Genomic DNA, 26,975 nt, shown 5'->3' on the forward strand with positions numbered 1-26,975 from the left:
TGACGTGCGCAGGGAGCGGGCTTTTGGCGCGAGCGTCTGAAACAGGGTGGGCGGAGGCGGAGCTGCTGGGACTCCGCGCCTTGGTTGTTGTCAGAACCGTGGATCGCCGCGCAAACGAGCCTGCGGCTCAGATTTCTGGTCGAGGTGCCGGCGCGTTTTTGGTCAGCCTTCTCCGGCCAAAAAGAGCTCTACCAGCGGAGGCGGTTAGTGTTGGCTGGGTGGAGACGGACGGGCCGGTGTGAGGCGGCGGGGGAACGCCTCTCGTTCCCGGGGTGGGAGCCGCGGCCTCCCGCCCTCTAGGGTCGGTGCCAACCTCGCACCGACTGGGAGAAAGGGCCGGGGTTTCGGCTCCTCCGCTGAGCGGACTCGAGCCCTGGCGCTTCCTTGGGACTCCACTTCCCAGCTTCGGGCCCCGCCACCCGCCCAGGATTTGCCCCAGATGTCCCAGTCTGAAGTTTCCTTAATTGGAAAGACGATGAAGTTAACTTTAACGGAATATCGTAATTCCGGAAAATGTTTTACAGCTCCTGGTGCGCTGTATCTGTCTTGCTTAAGCCCTCCGGCATTTGCTGTATTACGAAGATTTACTGATTTGAAATTGTCCAAAGATAGTTACCTCTCATAGGACCCCTCACTGACAGCATCCCCTAGCCGCACATGACTAGTTAACTTAATTGAAAGTAAACATTTAAAATTCTGTTCTTGAGTCGCGCTTCCCCCGTTTCAAATGCTTCATGTGGCTAGTGGCGACTCCGTTGGACAGCACAAACACGGAACGCTCCCATCCTCGCAGTGAGTTCAGCTACCGTCCCAAAAGATAGGACCGAGGTAAAGAAACAATGTAACTTTAGGCAAGTTTACCTGCTTCTCTGATTGTACCTTAGAGTCAGTTAACAAGGACTGCATCCCTGTGAAGTGTATTTGGTGTTTTTTTGTTTGTTTTTGCAGTTACCAAGCATCGGAGTAATATTGTAGATAAAAATGCCTATTGGGTGCAAAGAGAGACCAACTTTTTTTGAAATTTTTAGGACGCGGTGCAATAAAGCAGGTATTGACAAAGTTGATCATTTACCTTGAGAAAATGTTTTCAGAAAAATATGTAAATATGCATGCTTGCTGAAAAGAATCCAATACTTGACGGTTTTGTTTACACTGTAAACTGTTCCTTCTGGAGTCATCCATCCAGTTAAGAAAATGGTCATTTAGGGTTAGCCAAAAGATAAGTGTAGAACCCTGGGGATAAACAAAAGACCAGCCTCTTAAATTAGTAGTAGGAAGAATTGCTTTTAAAGCACAGACCTTCTAGCAAATCAGAAGCATTGGTAATGTTACTTGACAGGAGGAGTTGTCAAACGTTTTAGTCTCAATACTCCTTAAACTCTTAAAAATGATTGAGGACCTCAGAGAGCTTTTGTTTATGCAGACTACCATATAGAAATAAAAGCTAAGAATTTGAAAAAAAAATGTTTATTAATTCACTTAAAGATAAACCCATTGCATATTAACATAAATAATATTTTTTTGAAAAATAACCGTATTTCCCGCCCCCCAAAAAAGAAGGATGGCTCTGTTTTCCAATTTTTTTTAATGTTTTATTTGAGAGAGAGCCCACACGCAAGCAGGCGAGGGGCAGAGAGAGAGGGGCAGAGAGAGAAGGAGACAGAATCCAAAGCAGGCTCCACAGTGTCAGCACAGAGTCCTGTGGCGGGGTTCAAACCACAAGCCTTGAGATCATGACCTGAGAAGTCTGATGCTTAATGGACTGAGCCATCCGGGTGCCCCTACAATTTTGCACTTTAATATCTGGCTTAATAGAGGATAGCTGGATTCTCATACCTGCTTCTACATTTAATCTGTTGCAGTATGTTGTTTTGGTACAAGCGTATAAAGAAAAGCCAGCCTCACACACCAATGTAGTTGAGAAAAAGGAGTATTTTAATAGTCTTCAGTTAATTGTGGGTATTTTTCTTTGATAATACACAAAAAATTGATAAGTGGTAGTTTAAGAGTTGCAATATGGAATTGGAAACCATATCGTCAGCTTTTTATACTCTTGATACATTTAATTCTATTAGTCTTTTTTGCACTTTGAATAAATCTTTTATCCATGTTGTAACATTGGGTATTGATAAGTTGTAAAATGTCAGTGTTGTGGATTACAAATGTTTCATATATTGACACATTGTATTAAGCGTTAAAAATCACATGTGTTAATTCACTAATCTCATCAGAAAAATCTCCTAAGATTAAGAAGATAAGTTTACAGAGCCTTAATAAACTTTAACAAAATTCGAATTCCCATTTAAAAGCTGTCATTTTCTCACTGGCAACAAACTTTTTTCTGCAGTGATAGGCTCACTTCATTTTTGAGAAAATGTTCAAATCACTCAACTCAAAATGACTTATTTGTTGTTCTTTCTACTAAAGATGACTTTCCATGAAAAAGTGCTAATTCAGCTCATAACTCACCACTTGTGCTTTTCTAGACAACTGTCGTACTTAATATGCAGAAATGCTTGATGCATACTTTCCATTTTGTCACAGAGAATATTAAAAAGATGTGCTCAAGGGTTGGGCTTTATAAAATAATTTTTACTGCTTCATTAATGATATTTTAAGTTGGACTGGTTTTTTGGTTTTGTTTTTGACAAGTGCGTGAATGATGGAATACAATTACTAGCCCCGTTTATTGCCACTGCCTTGACTCCTGCAAAGATGTCATCAGTTTTACACACCAAGGGTGCAAATGTCACCATTGTGAAAAAAAGAAATGATACCTTCGTATTATCATGAAAATAGTTTTGACCTAATGGAGCTCTTGAATTTGTCTTGGGGACCTACCCCCCACCCTCACCCCCACCACCAGTAGTCCAGAGACCACACATTGAGAATCACTAAGGGTACATAGATCATAGTAGAAATTTTGTCATTTCTCTTTAACAGGAAGGAGTCTTTTTATTCCATTTGATTTGTGAGTCTACATGTTCCTGTACTTACAGATTTGTCACATCCCTTTATGTAGTCTTTGTAGTTAAATTGTATCTGTGGAATGCATTCTTGCTATGAATGACTTGTTTCTGAATCCTGAATATAAGAGAAAGAAAACTTTGGAAAAGCTAATTAATATAGCTAGGAGCAATCACCTTGTAACTTTTGTAAACTCTTGTTAGACCGTGCTACAGATTGGAGGGAGAACAGATTACTGCTCTTGTTTAATTAATATGCATTAACAAAAGTAATCTACAGTCAAAATCTCAAGCATCCTTTTCTTTGTTATGATCTTTACTGGTTCATGAACTTACCTGTCACTGATTAAAACCAAGATGGAATTTTTATTTTTCTTACAGATTTAGGGCCAATAAGCCTTAACTGGTTTGAAGAACTTTGTTTAGAAGCTCCACCCTATAATTCTGAACCCACAGAAGAATCTGGATATAAAATCAGTTATGAACCAAACCTGTTTAAAACCCCACAAAGGAAACCTTGTCATCAGTTGGCTTCAACTCCAATAATATTCAAAGAGCAAGGTCTGATTCCACCAATATACCAACAGTCTCCTTTAAAAGAATTAGGTAAATACAGAATAGACTCGGGTAAGTAATGTGGTCCAGTAGACTAGGGGAAAAACATGAACCAGGAATTGAGACAAACCTATGTTAAAACTCCCAGCTCTATTGGTAATTATATCATACTGGTCAGATCAATCTCTCCGGCTTCACTTTCCCCACTTGAAAAATGGAGATGATGAAAATAATGCCTGTAAGTTTGGATTAAATAAAAGAATGCAGGTACTTAATTAGTGTTCCTTTTCTTCCCTCCTTTGATTTAATATATCCTGCCTAGTTTGTTAAATTATATTTTTCTTCTGCCCCCCCCCCCCAAAAAAACACCAAGTGGGATTTGTTTTGATGTTAATTAAATAAACTCTATTTCTGCAGGTTATCACAGAGGACAGAGAAGGGTATTTTTATCAATTTTCTATAAATGTCTTTTGATTTGGTAACAGTTTCCCTGGCATACATGCCAGGTATTCCAATCAATCATGTAATAAGATTATATGTTCAGTCATTCAAATGTTTATCACCTATTTAAATGTCATATTCTCCTTTCTCTGGAGTATTACTGTCAAGTAAGGGGAATTAACAGTAGACAGATAAAGAGCAGTCTAAGATTGAATGTGGCACGTGTCAAAAGCAAAGTACAAAAAGTACAGTGAGAGTTGAGAAGAAAGAGCATAAATAAGTTTGGGGGGGAATTGGGGAGTGATTTACTTGAATTAAACCTTGAAGGATAGGTGAGATCCAGAAATTTGAAGACGGCAGGGTAATAATGAATGTACTAGGCAGAGGAAAAACGTGAGGAAGATGATGTAGTTTGTTAAGAGAATGTCAAGTAATTCAGGTTTTTTTGTTTTTTTTTTTTTTAATGTTCAGTTCTGACACAGAGACAGAGCACGAGTAGGGGAGGGGCAGAGAGAGAGAGCGAGACACAGAATCCGAAGCAGGCTCCGGGCTCTGAGCTGTCAGCACAGAGCCTGACGCAGGGCTCGAACTCACAAGCTGTGAGATCATGACCTGAGCCAAAGTCGGTTGCTCAACAGACTGAGCCACCCAGGCACCCCAGGTTGTTTGGAGTGTTGCATGTCTAAAACGGACCAATAAATAACCTAAGGCTAGAAAGAGCACCTAGAGCCAGATATTTAATGCCAGACTAAAACAATTGAGTTTATTTGATAGGTTGTCCAGAAAAATCACATGTAAATTTGATCATGCTACTTCCTGCTTCAAATCTTTGACTACCTCCCTTTGCCTTCATGATAAAATCTTAACTCCTTAACATGATTTATAAGGTTCTTTTTTAATCTAGTCTCATTAACTCGTGCCTCATGCTGCCATAATTCCTCTCCCACCCATGTAATTTACCATTTGTTCATACTGAATTTCTTTTTGAAACCACTTTGCTCCATGGCTCTTTATAGATTGTTACCTCTGTCCAGAAGTTAGTTAGTTCTTCCTACCTTTTTATCTAACAAGCTCATCTTTCAGGTCTTGATTTATGTATGTGCTTCTGGGAAGTTTTCCTTGTCACAATGTTAGCTTCTACTGGAGGAGACTTAAAATAAGCAATTACAGTGGAATAAATACTATGAAAGAGGAAATTCATGGTACCAGAAAATGCACATACAAAGAGGACATAGGTAATGGACAAAGATTTTCTTGTATGTTACTGGATACCTAGCGGTATACAAAGTGAGTATTCAGTAAATATTTTACAGAATAAATGAGTATTTATTTTGCTTTGGAAAGCCTAATAACTGGACCCAATCTTTGGAGATTTTTTTTTCAAAATGAGATGCCTATATTGTGAGAATCTCCTGAAGTCCTGAATGAAAGGGAAGATTTCAGGCCCTAATCTGAATCTACTAAATTAGAATCACTAGAAATAGAGCCCATAAGTGTACCTTTTAAACTAATCGGGTGATTCTCATGGAAATGGAAGACTGGAGGCAGGGAGACCAGTTAGGGACACATAATGGTCCAGGTTGTAGTGGGCCAACCACCCGAATTAGAGTAGTGGTAGTGAAAGCGGATATGGAAGATAGAAACTGTAAGACCCGACAATATCCTAGACCTAGGGATTTCAAAGAAAGGATCAAATCACAGGTTTAGAGCATAACTAAGAATATAATGGTGACATTCGTAGACGTTTTAAGCACTGGAGGAAAAACAGGTTTAAGACCGAAAAGGCTTGAAAGGATGAAAAAAAGTAGGTTGAGTTGTGGACTGCAATTTGAGACAGTGGTGAGGTGTAAAGGTGATGTCCTGAAGGATTTGGGGAATACAAGATTAAAACTTAAGAGAGCATACAGATAGGAAAGAAAGTTATAGGAATCAACAAAGTGATAAAGTCATCACATGTGTTGAGGAAATTGATTATGATGAGGCTTAGGATAGAGCCTTAAGGAATATTTAGCAGATGAAATGCAGAACACAGAAAAGGAAATCATTCAGTCAACCAATATTCCATACTTTGTGCATGGCAATTTGTTAGACATTAAGGGTACAAACATGAATAAGATGCTTTTGACTTCTAGGAACTCAGTCTTGTGTAAGACAAAGTATGTAAATAAATATACAGTGTGGTATACGCTATAATAGGATCACCTGCAAAAGTGTTGTTGTGGGCATAGTAAAGGGAGCAGCCATGTATTTTAATGGGCTCAGGAAAAGCTCCATAAACCAGTTTATGCTAATTCTACTGAATCTTGAAAGAGTTGGAATTGGTCTATCTATAATTAGGGAGGGACAGGAATGAATTAATAAGGCCACTCAGTGCAGATGAATCAAAATTTTTAAGGTTATAGTGCATAAATAATTCTGACTATAGTTTCCTGATTCCTTTTGTTTTTGTTTAGTTTAAATTCAGTATTAAAATGTAAGACTTAAGCTGTTTTTTAACCTACTTGTTTCATTCTGACATCTATTGTTTTCAAAAGAGAATTATCCCTAAAGTTTCATGAGGAAATGTACTATTTCTGCTTCTCAGCAGTCCTTTTGAGTAAAATCGTATGAGTTTATCTCACCATTATTCAGCCTTTTTATGAGATTCTCAGATTACTTGGCAAATGTTTTTTGGATATGACTTATTTTTACCTGCTTCATTTTTTTACTTTTTAGTTTTTACATTTGGGTGTTCATTGCTAAGCCAATATTGATACTTTATTATCAACTGAAGTCGTTTGTTTACATTAGGGTTCATTATTTGTACAGGTCTCTGGTTTTTGACAAATGTATAATGTCACGTATCCATCATTACAGTATCCTACAGGATCGTTTCACTGCCCTAAAAGCCCCCTTGTGTTTGCTCTCCACCTGTTCACTCACCTCCACCCCAAACCCCTGGCAACCACTGATCTTTTTTTACAGTCTACAGTCTTTTTTTCAGAATGTCATATAGTGGAAATCATACAGTATGTAACCTTTCAAACTGGCTTCTTTTACTTAGCAACATAAGGTTCCTCTGCATCTTTTCATGGTTTGATAGCTCATTTCTTTTTATCACTGAATAATGCTGTATTATATGGATGTACCAGTTTGTTTATCCGTTCACCTATTGAAGAACATCTTGGTTGCTTCCAAGTTTTGGCAGTTATGAACAAAGCTACTCTATCATGTGCAGGTTTTTGTGTGGACCTAAGTTTTCAACTCATTTGGGAAAATACCAAGGGGCATGATTGCTGGATCATATGGTAGGCATATGTTTAGTTACATAAGAAACTTCAAACTGAATCCCAAAGTGGCCACACCATTTTGCATTTCCATCAGCAGTGAGTAAGAGTTTTTCTTGTTCTACGTCCCCATCAGCATTTGGTGTTGTTTTTGTTTTGGGCTTTAGCCATTCTAAGTGTGTAGTAGTCGTTTCCTGATTAAGATCTTTGTTAAAGTGAACTGGGAAAAGTGAAATTTTAAAAATAGGTTTAGCTACTTTTTAGTGTCAACTAAAAGTCTCATTAGAGAAACTTGGATATTTCATTGAAGTGGGGTTTACCTCACATGTGTATTTGGCTTAGTAGTGATTATATCCATTTCCTGTTACTTAAGAAATGAGTAATATAACACAGTGTTTTGCATGTGCTACTGCAAATAGTTTTGTTTGGTCTTTGCCTTATTAACACTAATGCAACTTATTTTTCCCCAAACTTTTCTAAGTTAGAGATTATAGGATCAGTTGCTTTAGCAACTATTTTTGAAAGCAGTTTTTAAGAGTAATAATAAATGCCTCAAATACCATATTTGTGATACGGAAAATAGGAATATTTCCACACTGTAAATTGGATTTGATAGAGCCAGATACAGCTTTAGAAACCCTGACTGAGCCTTATTGCGGAGAAAATAGATGTATTCGTCAACAGTGGTAGTTTTTTCTAATCATTGCTAATTCATCCAGCCAGGAATTGTGGAGTGACTATAACATTAGGCATTGATTATAGTTGCTAAGGAGACAGTGATAAATAAGATCCCTACGTCAAGGAGCTCACATTTCTAGGAGGGGAAGCAAGAATGCTGTATGATAAACTCTACGAGGAACATACAGCACCAGCTATCACTTAATCTCATGTTAGGGACCACTAAATTTTTCCAGAGGAGGTAGTTTCAAAATGGAAGCCTGAAAGAGGATGTTCAGTCAAGAGAAATAAAAAGAGAGAAAAACAGTTTGTACAAAGGCCTGAAGTGAAGGAGAGCATTCTTGCAGGATATGCAGGTGGTTGGGTATGGCTGAAAAGTAGAGTGAAAGAATGTCATAGAAGTTAAGGCAGATGATGAAAGTCCTTGTTACTAGGGAGTTTTGTTTTGGAATTTGAGCTTGCTCTTGAGAACAAGATCTTGAAAGTTTTCAGCAGAAGACTAATATGATCAAATTTGGTACGTCGGTAGGTTTTTAGTAAATGTCTTTTTCTATACTCTTATCCTTCATAATACCCTAGTGCGTGTGACTTAATAGTAAGGCATAAAACATTCTATTCTGTGTTCCACTTGTGTAGAATTTCAAAAAATTTCTCCTGCTATGTTATGAACTCCTTGAAGTGTCCCACAGTGTCTTACATATATTATATACTTGTTGAATGAGGGCACACATCCTTTGAGACCTCCCCTTTTGGAAGGAATCAACAAACTGAGAAACCAATTCAACTGAACTGCCCATACATTCTCCTTCCCAGGATAAGATTTTTTGTTTTTAAATACTTCCAGAGAATGAAAATTCACAATCCAGAGCATATACGTACTCACTGAATCATTGTACTGTTTCAGGAAAGGATATTACCAATAGTAAACATAAAAGTTGTTGCACAATGAAGTCTAAAATGGATCAAACAAATGATGTTACCAGCCCACCTCTAAATTCTTGTCTTAGTGAAAGGTATGGTAAAACTTGTTCTATTAAAATATTTAAATGAAACTTCTTCCCACATATGCTGTTTGTTTTCTAGAAATGCACCTAATTTTCATGCTAATATTTTGGCTAAAAGCCTGAAAGAGGAAATTCTACTTTTAAATAATCTCCTTTTAGGTTGAGTTTTTTAATTCAATAATTTTTACATTAGAAACATTTACTTTGTTTTTCTTACTATGTTGAATTCACTGGTTTTTTGTCTATATTCTGTGACATTTTTAAGTTATAAAAATATTAATGAAAAGCAATGCCCTTGATATAGCAGCTTAAAATAATTTGTGTGCTTTGAAAGAATATGATTTTATAGATTCACTTTACATAATTGCATAATTTTTAAGTTCAAGATGTACAGTTCCTAGCAGTTGAAATTTGTGAGTGCTTTATATTACTTTTTGTGGACATTTTAAACATAATTTAGTGGTTACTTAATTTTTCATGAGATGTTTACTTTTTAAAAAGTAACAAAATATTACAAAGTAGTGTAATTCTAATAATTGATATGACTGAGTCTTTTTTTCAATAAGATTAATATTTTGTTCTTGCCATTTCTGTTATCTTTGAATAATTTTTTTTTTTCCATTTTAGTCCTCTTCTACGAAGTACACATGTAACACCACAAAGAGAAAAGTCAGGTATGATTAAAAATGAGGTTTTTTTTTTTTTTTAGCTCTAAAATACTCTCAAATTTTAATAAAAATAAAATGTAGTAATTTTCCCCTTGTTTTACCCCCAGTGGTATGTGGAAGCTTGTTTCATACACCGAAGCTTATGAAGGTAAATATTCCGCCTAGTTTATTTTTCTTGTGGAGAAGTGAGAGTTTGACAACAGTGTCCTGCCTGTGCCCTGAGATTTACAAATATGTACCTATGGTCTCATGTAGGCATTCAGTGAGTGATAAGTGAAAAAAATACTCTTAATCATTAGTGCATTTATGTGAAATAAATAAACTGTTTTCTTATTTCCAGGGTCAGACACCAAAACGTATTTCTGAAAGTCTAGGAGCTGAGGTGGATCCCGATATGTCTTGGTCAAGTTCTTTAGCCACACCACCAACCCTTAGTTCTACTGTACTCATAGGTAATACTAGCAAATGTGTATCATGTAAGATGGTAGATAATGTTGATAGAGTGTCATCTCTAAATGCTTCTAACAAAAAGAAAGTAGGAAAAGATAATTGGATAGTAATTAGATTATACTATCTTTGAGAAATGTGTTAGTAGTTCAGAATAATTTTATTCTATTTATATTGGGATTACAGGTACATTACATGGTGTTCTAGGAGTAGTATTCTGTAGGAGTCCATCTATATGCAAACCAGGATTTTTTTTATTATTCTAGCAAAAGTACATTCCATTTCGATTCTCTCTTTGGCTAGGATTTAACTTTTTTTGTTGCTCAGATGAAATAATAGAGGTAAAAGCATGTTGAAAAGTAAGAAGTATTTGACATATAATATGCTTTTAGAGTGTATTATTATCTAAATAAATGCTAAAGCTTATAAGCTTTATCCTTAAGTCATGACCCCATAGCTCCATCTGATTTTCTTAGTCTTTATGGATAGTATTACCTTAAAGTCGGGGTCATCAAACCACAGTTTCTTAGCACCTTATGAGTGGTACTAAGGAATTGAATGTAGCTTATTCACTATGTTGATTGACCTTTCTAATTACCATACTTGAGTCAATTCGTTTTGTTTCAAATGCATCATTTATTTCAGTAGTGTATGTGTCTTTTGATGTATGACCAGAAAATACTGCAGTTTTCACATTAACCTTAGTGTCTGGAATATAATACAGTATAGATAAATTGAATTTTTTTTTTACAGTCAGAGATGAGGAAGCATCTGCAGCTGTATTTCCTAATGACACTACTGCTGTAAGTAAATATGACAAATTGAGGATGCTGTTGCAGTTGCTTATAATTTTAGAATGCCACGGGGCACCTGGGTGGCTCAGTCGGTTAAGCATCCGACTGGCTCAGGTCGTGATCTCGCGGTTCGTGAGTTCGAGCCCCGCGTCGGGATCTGTGCTGACAGCTCAGAGCCTGGAGCCTGTTTCAGATTCTGTGTCTCCCTCTCTCTCTCTGACCCTCCCCGTTGATGCTCTGTCTCTCTCTGTCTCAAAAATAAATAAACGTTAAAAAAAATTTTTTTAAATAATAATTTTAGAATGCCTTGAAATATTATCTTGCATTTTTTCATTCCTTAATTTATGATTTATCTAAGTCTTTGATAAAGTCTTTAAGCCCGATCCTATGTGATTTTCTTTTTTTTTTTTTAATTTATTTGTTTTTTAATGTACCTCCAAGTTAGCATATGGTGCAACAATGATCTAGGAGTAGATTCCTTAATGCCCCTTACCCATTGAGCCCTTCCCCCTCCTACAACCCCTCCAGCAATCCTCTGTTGGTTCTCTATATTTAAGTCTCTTAGTTTTGTCCCCCTCCCAGTTTTTGTATTGTTTTTGCTTCCCTTCTCGTATGTTCATCCGTTTTGTGTATTAAAACCCTCATATGAGTGAAAGTCATATGATATTTGTCTTTCTCCAACTGACTAATTTCGCTTAGCATAATACCCTCTAGTTCCATCCATGTCATTGCAAATGGCAAGATTTTATTCTTATTGCCATGTAATACTCCATTGCATATATATACTCTATATGTGATTTTCTTGACTTCCTATGAAGTAATGGTGTCTCTAAGTTGAATATGTGCAGAGTGAGAATTTTTATACTAGTGACTTTAAAATACAACTTTTGCAGATCTTTAAAAGCTATTTCTGTAACCATGACGAAAGTCTGAAGAAAAATGATAGGTTTATCCCTTCTGGGCCAGACCGTGAAAACAAAAGTCAAAGAGAAGCTAAAAGTCAAGGTAAGTCCTTCTATTTAATTGAACTACTGTTTTTAACTGACAGCATTAAAGTATTATTACTTCTTTCTGAAAAAGAAAATACACTGCTTTTCCTTCTTAATTAATGAAAGTTCTCTGAGTAGAAGCTAATGTGATTTAAATGAAAATGTTAAATCATGGTAAGATAATACCATTCAATATCCTATAGTGACACCAAAACAAAACCTATAACTCAAAACTTACAGAGATAAAAATAAGACTAAAAATTAACAAAATGTGAAGGCCTTATTTCTAATTAGTAATTTGGGTTGCACATGTACTCAAAGTTACCTAATCAGATCATTGGAATATTGCATTTTTCTTGGTATGTGTATATCTCTGTATAAATGTGTGGGATTGGATAACTGTGTGTGTGTGTGTGTGTGTGTGTGTGTGTGTGTGTGTGTGTGTAAAATCAGATTTTACTCTCAGTTATTATAGAGCCACAAAATTAATTTGGAACATCTGGTTTGATAAATCTTAGAATGTTAAATTGAGAACATATACTAAGATTGCATGAGTTTTAATTGTGTAGAGCTGGTAAAAAAAAAAGGGGGGGGGAGTATTAGGATTAGAGTATGAATAGAAGGATTTGGAGACATTGGAATCAGTCTTTACCAGAAGAATGGGGGAAGGGTGGCACCCTCCTTCCCTTCCCCTCCCTAAAAGAGCTAGCACTCAGGATAACCCTTTACATGCCACATTACATGTTATGTGGTATATGCTATCTCTTTGAGAACAGTTGCAAGAATAGTATAAATTTTATGGCTATATTATAAAATGTTATTAATATGCTTCTGTTTTAAATTTTAACAGGATTGGGGAAAATGGTAGGGAATTCATGTGATAAAGTAAATAGCTGCCAAGACCCTTTTGGAAACTCAACACCAAATATCTTAGAAGATGAAGTACGTGAAGGAGTTGCAGATGTTTCTGAAGAAGATAGTTTTCCATTATGTGTTCCTAAATGTAAAACAAGAAACCTACAAAAAATAAAAACCAGCAAGACTAGGAAAAATATTTTCAATGAAACAACCAATAAATGTGAAGAAGCCAAAAAACAAATGAAAGAAAATAAACATTCTTTTGTATGTGAAATGGAAGCAAATGCCAGTGATCCATTAGATTCGAATGTAACAAATCAGAAGCCCTTTGGGGATGGAAGTGATAAAATCTCCAAGGAAGTTGTACTATCTTCAGCCTCTGAATCGTGTCACCTAACCCTCTCAGGTCTAAATGGAACCCACATGGAGAAATTACCTCTACTGCATATTTCTTCTTGTGACCAAAATAATTCAGAAAAAGACCTCATAACCACAGAGAAAGAATGTACCAACTTTATTATTTTAGAAAATTCTTTACCACAGATTTCAGGTGTACCCAAGTGTACAGAGAAGATATTAAATGAGGAAATAGTGGTAAATAAGATAGATGAAGGGCAGTGTCTTGAATCTCATGAAGATTCCATTCTTGCGGTAAAGCAAGCCGTATTTGAAACTTCTCTAATAGCTTCTCCACTTCAGGGTATCAGAAAGTCTATATTCAGGATAAGAGAATCACCTGAAGAGACATTCAGTGCAGTGTTCTCAAACAATGTAACTGATCCAAACTTTAAAGAAGAACATGAAGCCTCTGAAAGTGGATTAGAAAAACATTCTATTTGCTCACAGAAAGAGGATTCTTTAAGTACGAGTTCACTTGATAATGGAAGCTGGCCAGCCACTATCAAACATACTTCTGTACCTTTGAAGAATTCAGGTTTAATATCCACTTTGAAAAAGAAAACAAAAAAGTTTATTTATGTTGTAAATGATGAAACATCTTATCAAGGACTAAAAACACAGAAGGACCAGCAATCGGGACTGATGAACTATTCAGCCCAATTTGAAGCAAACGTTTTGGAAGGACCACTGACATTTACAAATGCTGATTCAGGTACGAGTGTGTGTGTGTGTGTGTGTGTGTGTGTGTGTGAAAGTGAGAGAGGGAGAGAGAGAGAATGTATAGTTTTGTGGCTGTTGACAAGTTCTCTTATTTGAATATGCGAGTCTTTCTCTAATCTTTTTTAAAATATACACTGCCTGCTTTCCTTCTGTAGTTTCTTTTTTGGTTTTCCTTCTGTAGTTTTTTGGTTTTTTTAAATCACTGTACTTGTATTCAGTATCGGGCAATGTCTACATACATTATTGTTTAGGCCTTTGATTGCCAATGTTCAAAATCATTTTATTCAGACTGGTTGGATCAGTTTACATAGTATATACTGTATACAATCATGCGTCTTGAGACAGAGCATTTGATTCAGAATCATCAAGAACTTGACTACTTAATTCCTGCTTTAATTTTGTTATATGTAAATTTGACAGTTCTGTAAATATGTTGTCTATTTAGATATTCTCTAAATCATGTAAAAAAAATAGAAAAAAGCTAACTTCTAGCTAAGTTTAATTTAAGTCACTTCTAAAATAAAAGTGGTTACTGTTGTTACCTAGTTTTCTTAAATATTTAGAGATTACTTAGAGTTATTAATATCTGGTGTCAGTATGCACAGTGAGACTCTGTTTTTATTTGAGCAGTGATTCCTTTATCAGTAGCTGAATTGTATGTTAAAAAGGCAATTTTATCATCCTTTGAGAAGATTTTAGTGGATAGAATAAACTGGAATGTAGAGGAACTGTTTGAGATTTGGGTTAATTTCCAGAGAAGAATGTTTGATACTGTATATGTCAGAATTAAAATCAGCGAAACAGCTAATATATAGTAGTGGCCTTTGATTAAATGAGACTAATATTTTTAACTTCCTAATACAGAATTCAGAGGGATGATTTAAAAAAAAAAAAAAAAAACTCAGAGCAGTTTAATTCATTTGCCTTTATAATTGAGATTAGGACATTTTTCAGGCCCTTCATCTGTAGAGCCTATTTTTAAAAGCTGATTTTTTTTTCAGTGTCAAAGACTGAATTAACTGAAGGAAGTAATTACTTTTCTAATTCTTTTCCTTTGCCTTGTTTTTTTTATCTCCTGTTACACCCATTTAGCAATGAAACTTTTTTCCAGTTTTATTTTCCAATAAACTAATTTGAATTTTACTTATGGTGGCTGCTTTCTTGAACTACATACTAATTTTAATTGAATTGATACATGTTAGAAAAGAATACTAAGTTCTATTTGTCTTTAGTTGAAAATATAATAACTTCAAATAGAGACTATTTAGGATTCTTTGTTTTAAGCCTGACATTCGCTTCTTGCTTTTCATGTAATTCTTATCGTAGATACTACCTTTTTTACTTAGTGGAATATATTTAGTAAACGTGATTGATGGTACTTTAATTTTGTTTTGTCACTTTGTGTCTTTAGGTTTATTGCATTCTTCTGTCAAAAAAACCTGTTTGCAGAATGATTCCAAAGAACCAATTTTGTCCTTAACCAACTCTTTTGGGACACTTCTGAGAAAAGTTTCCAATAATGGAAGCAGTTCTCCTAATAATAAAATAATATCTCAGCATCTTGATTATAAAGAAGCAAAAATTAAGAAGGAAAAACTGCAATCATTTATAAGCACAGAAACGGATCGTCTGTCATCCTTACAGGAAAAACACTGTGAAGATGATACAAAAACCCAAAGAGTTGCAGATAGAAAAGAAGAGATCTTGCCTGCAGTAAGCCAACCTTCTGTGCCATATTCAGAAGTGGAAGATAGTGGTATTCACTTTCAGACTCTGAAAAGCTTTTCATCTGACCCGGATAATACCAGCCAGTTAACTCCTCACCCCAGGGATCCTCCGTCAAACCCAGTCGGGCTTTCCAGAGGAAGAGAATCATATGAAGTGTCAGAGACACTAAAATGTAAGAATCATGAAGCTGGTTTTGAATTAACCAAAACCATGGAAAATAATCAAGAAATACATGTTTTAAATGAACATGCTAAAAAAGCTAAGTTGTTGGCAACTGAAAAATATGTAACAGAAGCATCGCCTTCTATGAAGGTACCATTCAACCAAAATGCACGTCTCACAATAATCCAAAAAGACCAAAAAGAAACTACTTTAATTTCAAAAATAACTATCAATCCAAACTCTGAAAAACTTTTCCCAGATGGTGATAATTTTGTCTTTAAAATAACTAAGGAAAGGAATGTTCCTGTTTTAGGAAGTATTAAGGAACTTCAAGATTCAGACCTCTGTTGTGTAAAAGAACCTGTTCTCGAGAACTCTACCATGGTAGTGTATACAGATATGGATGACAAACAAGCAGCCAAAGTGTCAATTACGAAAGGTTTTGATTCATCAAACATAGATGATCTTACAGAAAAGGATAGAAATAGCATAAAGCAGCAACTCAGAATGACTTTAGACCAAGATTCAAAATCAGACATCACCTTGGATTCAGATATGAAATCAAATGGAAATAATGATTACATGGATAATTGGGCAAGACTATCAGATCCAATTTTAAATCACAATTTTGGAAATGGCTTCAGAACAGCTTCTAATAAAGAGATAAAACTCTCTGAACACAACATTAAGAAAAGCAAAATGCTCTTCAAAGATATTGAAGAACATTATCCTACTAACTTAGCTTGTATTGAAATTGTAAATACTTCATTAGAAAGTCAAGAGAAACTGAGCAAACCTCATATACTTGATCCACAGTCAATTAATACTGTATCTGGGTGTGTTTCTGATAGTGAAAATCGTCACACAACTCCTCCAACTTTATCTTTAAAGCGAGATTTTGATTCAAATCATAATTTAACACCTAGCCAAAAGGCAGAAATTACAGAACTTTCTACCATTTTGGAAGAATCAGGAAGTCAGTTTGAATTTACACAGTTTAGAAAACCAAGCCACATGAAACAGAAAAATCCATATGAGATGCCCGAAAAACACCTGACTATCTCGAATACCACTCCTGAGGAACGGAAAGATGGTCATCTCCGTCTCACAATTAATGCCCTATCTATCAGTCAGGGAGATAGCAGCAAGAAATTTGAAGGTATAATTGGAGGTAAGCAGAAGTTTGCTTGCTTGTCAAAAACCAGCTGTAACAAAAGTGCTTCTGGCCACTTAACAGGTAAAAATGAAGTGGAGTTTAGAGGCTTTTACTCTGCTCGTGGCACAAAACTGAACGTTTGTAGTGAAGCACTGCAAAAAGCTAAGAAGCTGTTCAGTGACCTTGAGAATATTAGCGAGGAAACTTCTGTAGAAGTAGGTATAAAAAGTTTCTCTTCAAGTAAATGTAATGGTTCTGTTTCAGTGTTTAAGAAAGAAAATTGTAACAATGAGAAAAAGTTAAATGAGAAAAATAATAAATACCGCCTAATACTACAAAATAATATTGAAATGACTACTGGCATTTTGGTTGCTGAAGATACTGAAGGTTACAAGAGAAACATAGAAAACAAAGCTAACAAATATACTGATGCCAGCGGAAATACATATAACTTCAGAGAATCTGATGGCAGTGATTCAAGTAAAAATGATACAGTTTATATTCATAAAGAAGAAAATGGCTTGCCATATATTGATCAGCACGACATAGATCTGAAATTATCCAGCCAATTTATAAAGGAGGGCAACACTCAAATTAAAGAAGGTTTGTCAGATTTAACCTGTTTGGAAGTTGTAAAAGCTGAAGAAACACTTCACGTTAACACATCAAACAAAGAACATTTAACTGCTAATACAATGGGACGAATTACAAAAGATTTTGACATATTTGAAGTATCCTTTCAGACTGCAAGTGGGAAAAATATAAGAGTCTCTAGAGCGTCATTAAATAAAGTTACAGATCTCCTTGATCAAAAATGTACAGAAGAAGAATTGAATAACTTTGCAGATTCCTTAAATTCTGAATTACTTTCTGGCATAGATATCAACAAAGTAGACATTTCATGTCATGAGAAAATGGAAAATACTGAAAGAAAAGACAAAATGAAAGAAAGTGACCTCACTGGTACTGAAAATAAATCACTGACCCTCCAGCAAAGACCAGAATATGAAATCAAAAAGATCAAAGAACCTACCATTTTGGGTTTTCATACAGCTAGTGGGAAAAAAATAGAAATTGCAAAGGAATCTTTGGACAAAGTGAAAAATCTTTTTGATGAGCAAGAGCAAGATAAAAGCGCGATGACTAATTTTAGCCATAGAGGGACAAAGATGTCAAAGGGCAGAGAGGAGTGTAAAGGTGGGCTGCGATTAGCATGCAAAACGATTGAAATAACACCTGCTTCAAAGGAGGAAGAAATGCAGAAGCCTCTAGAGAAAAACCTTGTTTCTAACGAGATCGTGGTGGTACCCAGGCTCTTAAGTGATAATTTATACAAACAAACTGAAAATCTTAAAATACCAAATCGTGCCTCTCTGAAAGTTAAAGTACATGAAAATACAGGAAAAGAAACAGCAAAAAAGCCTACAACTTGTACAAATCAATCCACTTATTCAGCCACTGAAAATTCAGCTTTATCATTTTACACAGGACATGGTAGAAAAATTTCTGTGAGTCAGTCTTCAATACTTGAAGTAAAAAAATGGCTTAGAGAAGGAGAATTGGATGATCAGCCAGAAAAAACAGTGTATAATATATCAGAATATCTTTCAAAAAATAAAGTTGATAATTCTGGTATTGAACCAGTGGTGAGGAGTGTGGGAGAGAGAGAGAACACCAGTGTTTCTGAAATCATGTTCACTGTAAGAGAAGCAGACACAGAGCCACAAAGCATAAACAAAGATATTTGCGTTCAGAAACTTGTGACTAATTTCTCATGCAAAAATGAAAATACAGCCATTAAAGTGACGGTTTCTGATTCAAATAATTTTGATTCAACTCAGAAATTGAATTCTGATTCAAATGATGCTGTGCCTGTATACACTACAGCAAGCAGTGAAAGAGTCTTAGTTGCACACGAGACAAAAGTGACAGAGGGATTTACAGAAAACTGCAGTACGGCAATTAAGCAAACCACCAAGAGTAAACCAGGGAAGATTGTGGCAGGTTATCGTAAGGCGCTGGATGATTCAGAAGATACTATTTGTCCTAATTCTCTGGATGGTGCAGAATGTAGTTTGCCTTCACATAAAGATTTTGCTGAGACTCAAAGTAAGCAAACTCTACAACTTAACCAAAGTATTTCTGGATTCGAGACACGTTCTGAAATACCACCTCGTCAGATTAATTTGAAAACTTCTGATATATGTAAACTTAGTACAGGGAAGCATCCCCAGTCCATCTCTTATACAAATGCTGGTGGGATTTTTAGCACAGCAAGTGGAAAATGTGTACAAGTATCAGATGCTGCATTACAAAAGGCAAGACAGGTGTTTTCTAAGGTAGAAGACAGTGCCAAGCAGCCCTTTTCCAAAGTATCATTTAAACATAATGAGGATCACTCAGACAAGTTCACAAGAGAAGAAAATACTATGATACATACCCCCCAAAATTTACTATCATCTGCTTTCTCTGGATTCAGTACAGCAAGTGGGAAACAAGTTCCAGTTTCTGAAAGTGCCTTATGCAAAGTTAAGGGAATACTAGAAGAATTTGATGTGATGAGAACTGAGTGTAGTCCTCAGCGTTCATCTACATCTAGACAAGATGTATCAAAAATGCCTCCTCCCTCTTGTGTAGATAACAGAACCCCAGAACACTCTGTAAACTCCAAATTGGAAAAAGCCTACAGTAAAGAATTTAAATTATCAAGTAACTCTAACATTGAAAATGGTTCTTCAGAAAATCACTTTGTGCAAGTTTCTCCATATCCCTCTCAGTTTAAGCAAGACAAACAGTTGATACAAGGAAACAAAGCATCGCTTGTTGAGAACATTCATCTTTTGGAAAAAGAACAGGCTTTACCTAAAAATATAAAAATGGAAATTGGGAAAACTGAAGCTTTTCCTAATCTTCCTGTGAAAACAGATACAGAAATTCATTCTACTGACTCCAAGGATCCAGGAAACTATTTTGAAACAGAAACAGTAGAGATTGCCAAAGCTTTTATGGAAGATGGTGAGCTGACAGATGCTGACCTGCTAAGTCACGCCAGACACTTTCTTCCTACGTGCCAACACTCTGAGGAGACGCTTGTGTCAAATTCAAGAAGAGGGAAAAGAAGAGGTGTACTTGTCTCAGTTGGTAAGTGTCCATTTTTTCCTGTTAGGTTGCCAGTCACTTAAAAATTAAGTCTTGAGTAATCCTGGTATGCTAACTTACAGCAATTCAGGTAATTACAAGCTGTATTATGTTTGGGTTTTTTTAATGTGGAATTTATTGTCAAATTGGTTTCCATACAACACCCAGTGCTCATCCCACCAGGTGCCCTCTGTATTTTTATAGACCTTGTGGATGGTTTAGCAGAATGTGACTTCACTTTTGCTATCTCTGAGTCTGTACCAAGAAACATGTTTTGAGGTTATTTTGATGTATTTTTAGAGATTATTAATATAGTTATAATTGAGAAGCTACTGTTAAGTTTCTTTCCCTAGAAAATCTGAAATTTCTATCCTTATAACAGCCTGCATAATACAACTTATTAACTGTTTCCATATAAATATGAATATGTATAGAGAGGAAGAACACAGAGGTTCCAACTCTGGCTCCTGTGAATTTAAAAAATTGGTTTCAGTTATAGGTGCTGGTTTGCCTCCTTTTTTTAATCTAGGAAGTGTTCTAAAGTCAGTCATTTTTGGCAGATAACATACTGGTCTTAATGCCATTTGGACTATATTCTAACTTCTCTTTGAAATATGTATGGAACAACTTAGTTCAACTAGGTTAAATGACAAAGAATAATCTTAACTCATTGAATCTGTTGATCAAATACCATCAAAGTAAATGCCAAAACTAACTCCAGCTTTTAAGTGGATGATCTTAAATATTAAATAACTAACTCCTTTGTAAAAACTATGGACTCACAGAATTGAGTTGAATTGAGTTGTCACAGGTCTTGGCCAGTCTCTTCTTACTATAGAGCAAAACACTGAAGGCAGTGTCTTCAACTTGGCACCTTCAGTTACCCTGTGGATACAGAGTTTCTGAATTGTTATCCAGGCCACATTCCATACCAAGTTTATGTTATGGGAAAAGTAGAAAGTTGATGATACTTACCTTAAACTGTTGCTGTGCTCTGGTAAAAATTTTGAAAAGCAGATGCTTAAAGAGACTCACAGTTCTTTTATGGAAAATAATGGCTTTATTCATAGGAACCCATTTTGTTCATGTGTACTCCCAAGTGGGTTAACCTGCTTAGGGAAACAACAACAACAACAAACTCAGACTTGTAATAAATGTTCTCAGCATCATCACTATTTAATGTTCCCTCACCTCTGTTATATATGAATATACAGCTTAATCAGCTTCTGGTTACTTGCTAAACAAATCACTTCATAATTTAACACTTTATAAAGCTTTGCATGGACATTTTCATCTCCTATTAAATTCTACAAGTTCATTCCCTTTAATAAAGCATCAAAAACTCAGAGTACCCATTATCACCTATTATCTCAGTATAACACGGACATGCATAATTTGAATTATGGTTTAATGTTACTCTCAGCCTTTGTAGAATTTTTAAATAAGTATTACTAATATTTTAATGTAATTTTGCCAATTTTAAAGTCTTTTCTCCTACTCACTCTAATTCAAGGACCTACATAATAAATTCCTTCTCGAGTTTAATGCAGGAAAAAGTTTTACTTGAAGAAATTCTGTTTGTTCTTATTTCCAGTAAACTTATAGTTTCATTTAGTGCTAGTTTATTCCATTAAAAAGTAGCTTATCACTGGTATCTGGTAACATCTTTTTATCCCTAGACCCTATTAGATAGTGGTGTTTTAAATGGGAAAGAAAGAGAAAGAAAGAAAGAAAGAAATTGATATTGTAAAATAAATTGTCTCTTTCAAAGTAGAATGGTCACTATTTAAATTATAAGTATTATGTATTTTTTGCTTAATAAATTGTAAGAATCAGGACTTTAGTTTTAAAAAAATGAACTGTATAGGCTTTTGAAAAATAATATTGCTATTATTTGCTTTAAAAACATATATGGAATTTTTTTTTAGGAGAACCCCCAATCAAAAGAAATTTGTTAAATGAATTTGACAGAATAATGAAAAATCAAGAAAAATCCTTAAAAGCTTCGAAAAGCACTCCAGATGGTAAAATTTGCTTTGTATTCATATCTTTTCCCTCTCTGTAGGTACTACACACAATATTTTTAAGTGAACTTTTCTCAGCTTTTTTGGGTATTTAAATAATTAGAGAAGACTTTGCAGTGTGGTTTGTTAAAATTATGTCTTGCTTTGTTCTGTGAGCATTTCCTTCATAATACCAAGTATGATGTGGAGGTTCTCTATAATGACTTTTTAAATTAAAAAGCTATAAAAATTTAGTAACATCTTAGTATAATAATTTAAGGCTTAGGTTCTGGGAATCCAGGCAAGCTTTTGACCTTCACCATTCCACGAAAATCACTCTCTCCTAAGCCATTTGGTGATCTCCGTGTTGGCAAATCCAACAGGCATTCTGTGTGTTCATTTGACTCCATCTTTCAGCCACATTTGACAGTTGGTCACTCTTCTGAGACCACCACATGCAGTCTGTTCTCCTCCTGCAAAGCCACTTCTCTGGTTCTTCCTTATTCTTTCCTTCCTCTAAACATAGGAGTGCCCCAGATCTCTGTCCTTAGAGCTCTTCTCTGCTTAAAACTTCAGCTTCAGTGACTACCAAAAGTGTTATCTGCAAGCTTAGCCCATCCTGGAACTCCAGACTTACTTGTGCATTTGCCCTTGATACTTTTCTACTTACATTGCTAATAGGCATCTCTAAGTCACTATAGGCAGTGCTAAACTCCTGATTCCATCTCTGTCCCAAACCTGCTCTTTCTGTTCATTCCTTTCTTGCTGCCATTCTGCCAATTGACACATCAAAACCTTGGTGTCCTCCTTTACTCTTTTGTTTCCTCATACTTCACATCCAGCCCATCAACAAGTCCTATATGTTCTACCTTTCAAATATAACAAGAATCTGATCATTTCTTCTCATTCTCCCCCTACCCCCTTCATCTAAGCCACAGTCAAAGCTTATAACTCCTTTCTCTGCTTCTGCCTCTGCCCCTCCTCCAGGCTGTCTCAGCATAGCGGCCAGAATCATCCTGGTAACAAAAAGGTCAGATCATGTTCCTTGATTGCTTAAAACTCTGCGTGGCTTCTTATCTCATTTAGACTAAAATCTGAAATTCTTACCATGGAATACGTAAAAAAAAATAAAACGTGTGACTATTGCTCGCTATATATTTGGTTCCTGGGTTTGGAAAGGAAGAATTCAAGTAGTGAGGCATAAATGTGTTAGACTGTAGAGGCTTAGTTCTGAAACACATGCAATAAATCTCACAGCAGACCCTTAATGACTGCATAGAATCTCCTTCATTCTTTTTTATGGTTGCATAGTATTTGATCATGTGGTTGTATCAATGTATTCTAGTTTAGTCAGCCAATCCCATACTAATGAACGATTTGAAGGTTTGAGAAGTACAAGTTGCATACTGAGAACAATATCTAAAGTTTGGCTTGTAAACCTTCATAAGACTAAATTTTAAATTTGATGCATGGCAGTTAACTAACACATTTGAGTTATGATTAACATCAGCTAACTAAATTTATACTGATTTTCTTGATTTGTTTATGCTGAGTTATTTGGTATATAGTCATTATCAGTTTGTGAGTCAAATATTTCAAGTTTATATATCAATTTTTTATGTAAACGTTTACAATTATGTGTAATAAATAGGTATAGGAAATAAAATTTCATTCAGATTTTCATTAATACATAATGTAAAATATTTTTCTAGGCATCATAAAAGACAGAAGCTTGTTTATGCATCATACTTCTTTAGAGCCAGTTACCTGTGGACCCTTTAGGTAAGACATGTTCAATTTTTTTTTTTATTATAATATAGTATAGGAAAAGTATGTTTTTTTTTTAAATAAATATTTCTAAAGATATTCTTTTATCTCTCCTCCCTTTCAAAGCCCTACTCAAATTACTAAGAGAATTTTTTTAATGTACAAATCCACAAGGACAATGATCGGAGAAAAAAATTCTGGAAGCCAAAAAGCATGAAAAACTTAGAACATCATAGAAAGCTAAAACTTGACATTAGAGCAAGTAGAGAAGCTACCCAATTTCCCCCAAAGAAAAAACCCAAGAAAGACTCAAATTGGCAGCAACTTGTACTTCTGACAGTGAGGTAGAAAATAGGAAGATTAGTTGAAAATCTGTTTAAGAAATACCTATATCAGGGGCGCCTGGGTGGCGCAGTCGGTTAAGCGTCCAACTTCAGCCAGGTCACGATCTCGCGGTCCGGGAGTTCGAGCCCCGCGTCAGGCTCTGGGCTGATGGCTCAGAGCCTGGAGCCTGTTTCCGATTCTGTGTCTCCCTCTCTCTCTGCCCCTCCCCCGTTCATGCTCTGTCTCTCTGTGTCCCAAAAATAAATAAATGTTGAAAAAAAAAAAAAACAAACCTATATCTCTTCCCCCACTGCAGGCAGCCAGTTATCCCTTTTGTGCCAGGACACCTGGGAGAGGGGAGGCACAGTAGGCACAGTTGAAGGGAGGGTACTGAAAACAGAGATTAAGTAAAAAATCTGCTTCTCGAGTAGTGAGACTTGCCAGCCTCCTTCCCACATTTGGCTCCCAAATACTGGCAGCCAGGCCTCTAGGCAGAGGACTGGAAGACTTTTTTTCTGGGGAACATGACTAGCCCAATAGAAAAGACTAGAAATACTGACAAATGCAGGTACTCAAATGAAACTGCATAGCCAGAGCACCAGACAGTGATGCCAACGATTAACAAGCCCCTCCAGCACACACCTCACTGTTTGTTTGTTTGTTTGTTTGTTTGTTTGTTTGTTTGTTTTGAGAGAGAGCAGGGGAGGGGCAGAGAGGAAGAAGGAGAAAGAGCGAGAATCCGATCCCAGGCAGGTTCGGCACTGTCAGCACAGAGCCCAGTGCGAGGCTCAATCCCATGAACCTTGAGATCATGACCTGAGCTGAGATCTAGAGTCAGGTGGCACTTAATGAGCTGAACCAACCAGGTGCCCCATACCTCACTCTTAGATAAGATCAGAAAATAAAAGATCACTAGCTATTGGCAGAAAGCCTCTGTGATAGTTTCCATAGCGCAAAAACAAACAAAAAAGAAACTTAGAGGAAATAGACCATACATGGAGGTGAATAAAATTTCAAAAAAACTTACTAATATTCCCAGGTGGAGAACAATAGAAGTAATAGAAGATAAAAGTTATGAAAGCTCCAAGAATATAGAACAAAAAGAAAAAGATGAAAAAAGAAAAGATAATTGGAAAAGTCAGTCATATGGGCTAACATCTGAAAATTTGGAGTTTGGGAAAGAAGAAATAAAGGGGAAATGAAGAGAAGTTTTCAAAGAAATAAGATACTTTAGCAGTACTGAAGGATATGAGTTTCTTTGATTAAAAGAGCCCTCTGATCACACGAATAAAAACTGACTCACATTAAGGAACATCCTTTTGAAATTTTAGAATGCTACAGGGAAAGGGAAACCTTAAATTTTCCGGGGGAGGGGGGAGGGCAGAAAAATCAGGTTTCAAACAAAGTTTCAAGAGTCCTAATGGTATAAATCCTCTCATCATTAACAATGGAAGCTAGAAGATTATGGATTCTATAATGTATACTACAGAGCAGTGCCTTGAAAATTCTGAGAGAAAATGATTTCCAGCCTAGAATCCTATCACTGACCAAAATATCAAATAAGTGTGAGGTGGACATTTTTCAGATGCAGAGTACCAAAAGGTTTATCCCCCATGCACTTTTCTCAGGAAGCTCACAGAAGTCACCCATAACCAAGAAGGAGGAAGATGTAAGATTTGAGAAACAAGAACTTAGCATAGGAAAGAGGCAGAGGGAATCACCCAGGTAGACAGTGCTTTGAGGGGAGATCCCAGAAAGATAGCTGTGTCACTAAGCCCAGACTGGCAGCTAGACCATTTGGGGACAGAAGAATAGAGCCCTCAGAGAGTTTGCCTACAAGATAAAATTGAAGCAGAACCTGAAGTCTTAATGCAGTGATAAACTTCTTGGTAAAGATGGTGGATTGAGCACACTCAAATAGTTCCATTGCCTTCCAAAATTTTAGCAAAGCCACAGTGAGGGAACTTGCACACACCAAAGATAAGGGAGGACAGGAGAGGAGACCTCGTGGCTGTATTTCCAAGGATATGGAAGAAAACGGATTAAAAAGCTAATAGTGGGGAGAGAAAAAAACCAACCATTTTACACTGAAGAAGCCTCAAAAGCTGAGGAATTAGTGTATCTTCACAGTTGGGGGTGAAGAAGGAAGGAGCCAGAACAAGGGTATAGGTTGAAAATACATTGCCTCCTCCACTCCATGAAGCTGGACAGCTACCTGTTGTCCACTCTAACAGAAGACTAGGGCTTAAGTCTCCAGAGAGGGTACACAATTAAATGTTGACAGTCAAATACGTAACTTGGGAAGACAGGGAGATGAGATAGAAAGGCTATTTAGTAAAGCAGAAGTGGTGTTGACAGAGAGCTAAATCTTGATCTTCCAAGTGGCTCTTCAAGAAGAAGCAGTCACAGAAATGTCACTTAGAGATAATGGATGTGAATATCATAGAAGCATCTAAAATTGTAGAAAGCAGTTATAAAACCTTTCCCACCTGGTAAATTATTTAGCCCAAAGCTGTGGTTTAAATTGTTTTTAATATTACCTTTTCATAAATAACTATTTGTGGCATTGTTGAAAAAAATCATTGATCCTCATTTCTGGAGTATATTTTCCAGTAGGCTTCTAATATACGTGTTTTGAAAGTAGAAACCCATGTGATTTGTTTCCATTTCCAAAAGGAGGTTGTAATGTTAAAAATAAATGCTTATTTATCTTCATATTACCTTAATTTTCACACATGATAAAATAGTTCTGTGCATTTAGTAAGTATGCATAAGGATCTAATTTACCTAAGTATCTGATTTATATTGTGCAGATAGATATAAAGATAAGTCTACCTCAGATTGCTAGTCTTGGAGCCAGGTGTGAAAAGAATTACCGTGATAAAAGTACTAAAGTGGGTATAACTGAGTGA

The 26,975-nt window shown here is 36.0% G+C and overlaps 1 protein-coding gene across 4 annotated transcripts in view; it reads left to right on the plus strand.

The window, feature by feature from the left end:
- The first annotated feature begins 42 nt into the window (after window positions 1–42).
- The window catches only part of BRCA2 (BRCA2 DNA repair associated), a 61,346-nt gene continuing 34,413 nt past the window's right edge, over window positions 43–26,975 (plus strand). For 3 of the 4 annotated variants that reach the window (XM_053214077.1, XM_053214091.1, XM_053214098.1), the window contains exons 1-12: window positions 43–1,048; window positions 3,348–3,593; window positions 8,811–8,919; window positions 9,538–9,584; window positions 9,686–9,726; window positions 9,919–10,030; window positions 10,779–10,828; window positions 11,713–11,824; window positions 12,659–13,777; window positions 15,197–19,972; window positions 21,898–21,993; window positions 23,685–23,754. In XM_053214077.1, the coding sequence (XP_053070052.1) occupies window positions 982–1,048; window positions 3,348–3,593; window positions 8,811–8,919; window positions 9,538–9,584; window positions 9,686–9,726; window positions 9,919–10,030; window positions 10,779–10,828; window positions 11,713–11,824; window positions 12,659–13,777; window positions 15,197–19,972; window positions 21,898–21,993; window positions 23,685–23,754 (6,845 nt within the window). In that variant the 5' untranslated portion in view covers window positions 43–981. The remainder of the gene's footprint in view (window positions 1,049–3,347; window positions 3,594–8,810; window positions 8,920–9,537; window positions 9,585–9,685; window positions 9,727–9,918; window positions 10,031–10,778; window positions 10,829–11,712; window positions 11,825–12,658; window positions 13,778–15,196; window positions 19,973–21,897; window positions 21,994–23,684; window positions 23,755–26,975) is intronic. The other variant, XM_053214087.1, reaches the window with a different exon arrangement.

The sequence above is a fragment of the Acinonyx jubatus genome, chromosome A1 (assembly GCF_027475565.1).
Source record: "Acinonyx jubatus isolate Ajub_Pintada_27869175 chromosome A1, VMU_Ajub_asm_v1.0, whole genome shotgun sequence".
Taxonomy (NCBI): domain Eukaryota; kingdom Metazoa; phylum Chordata; class Mammalia; order Carnivora; family Felidae; genus Acinonyx; species Acinonyx jubatus.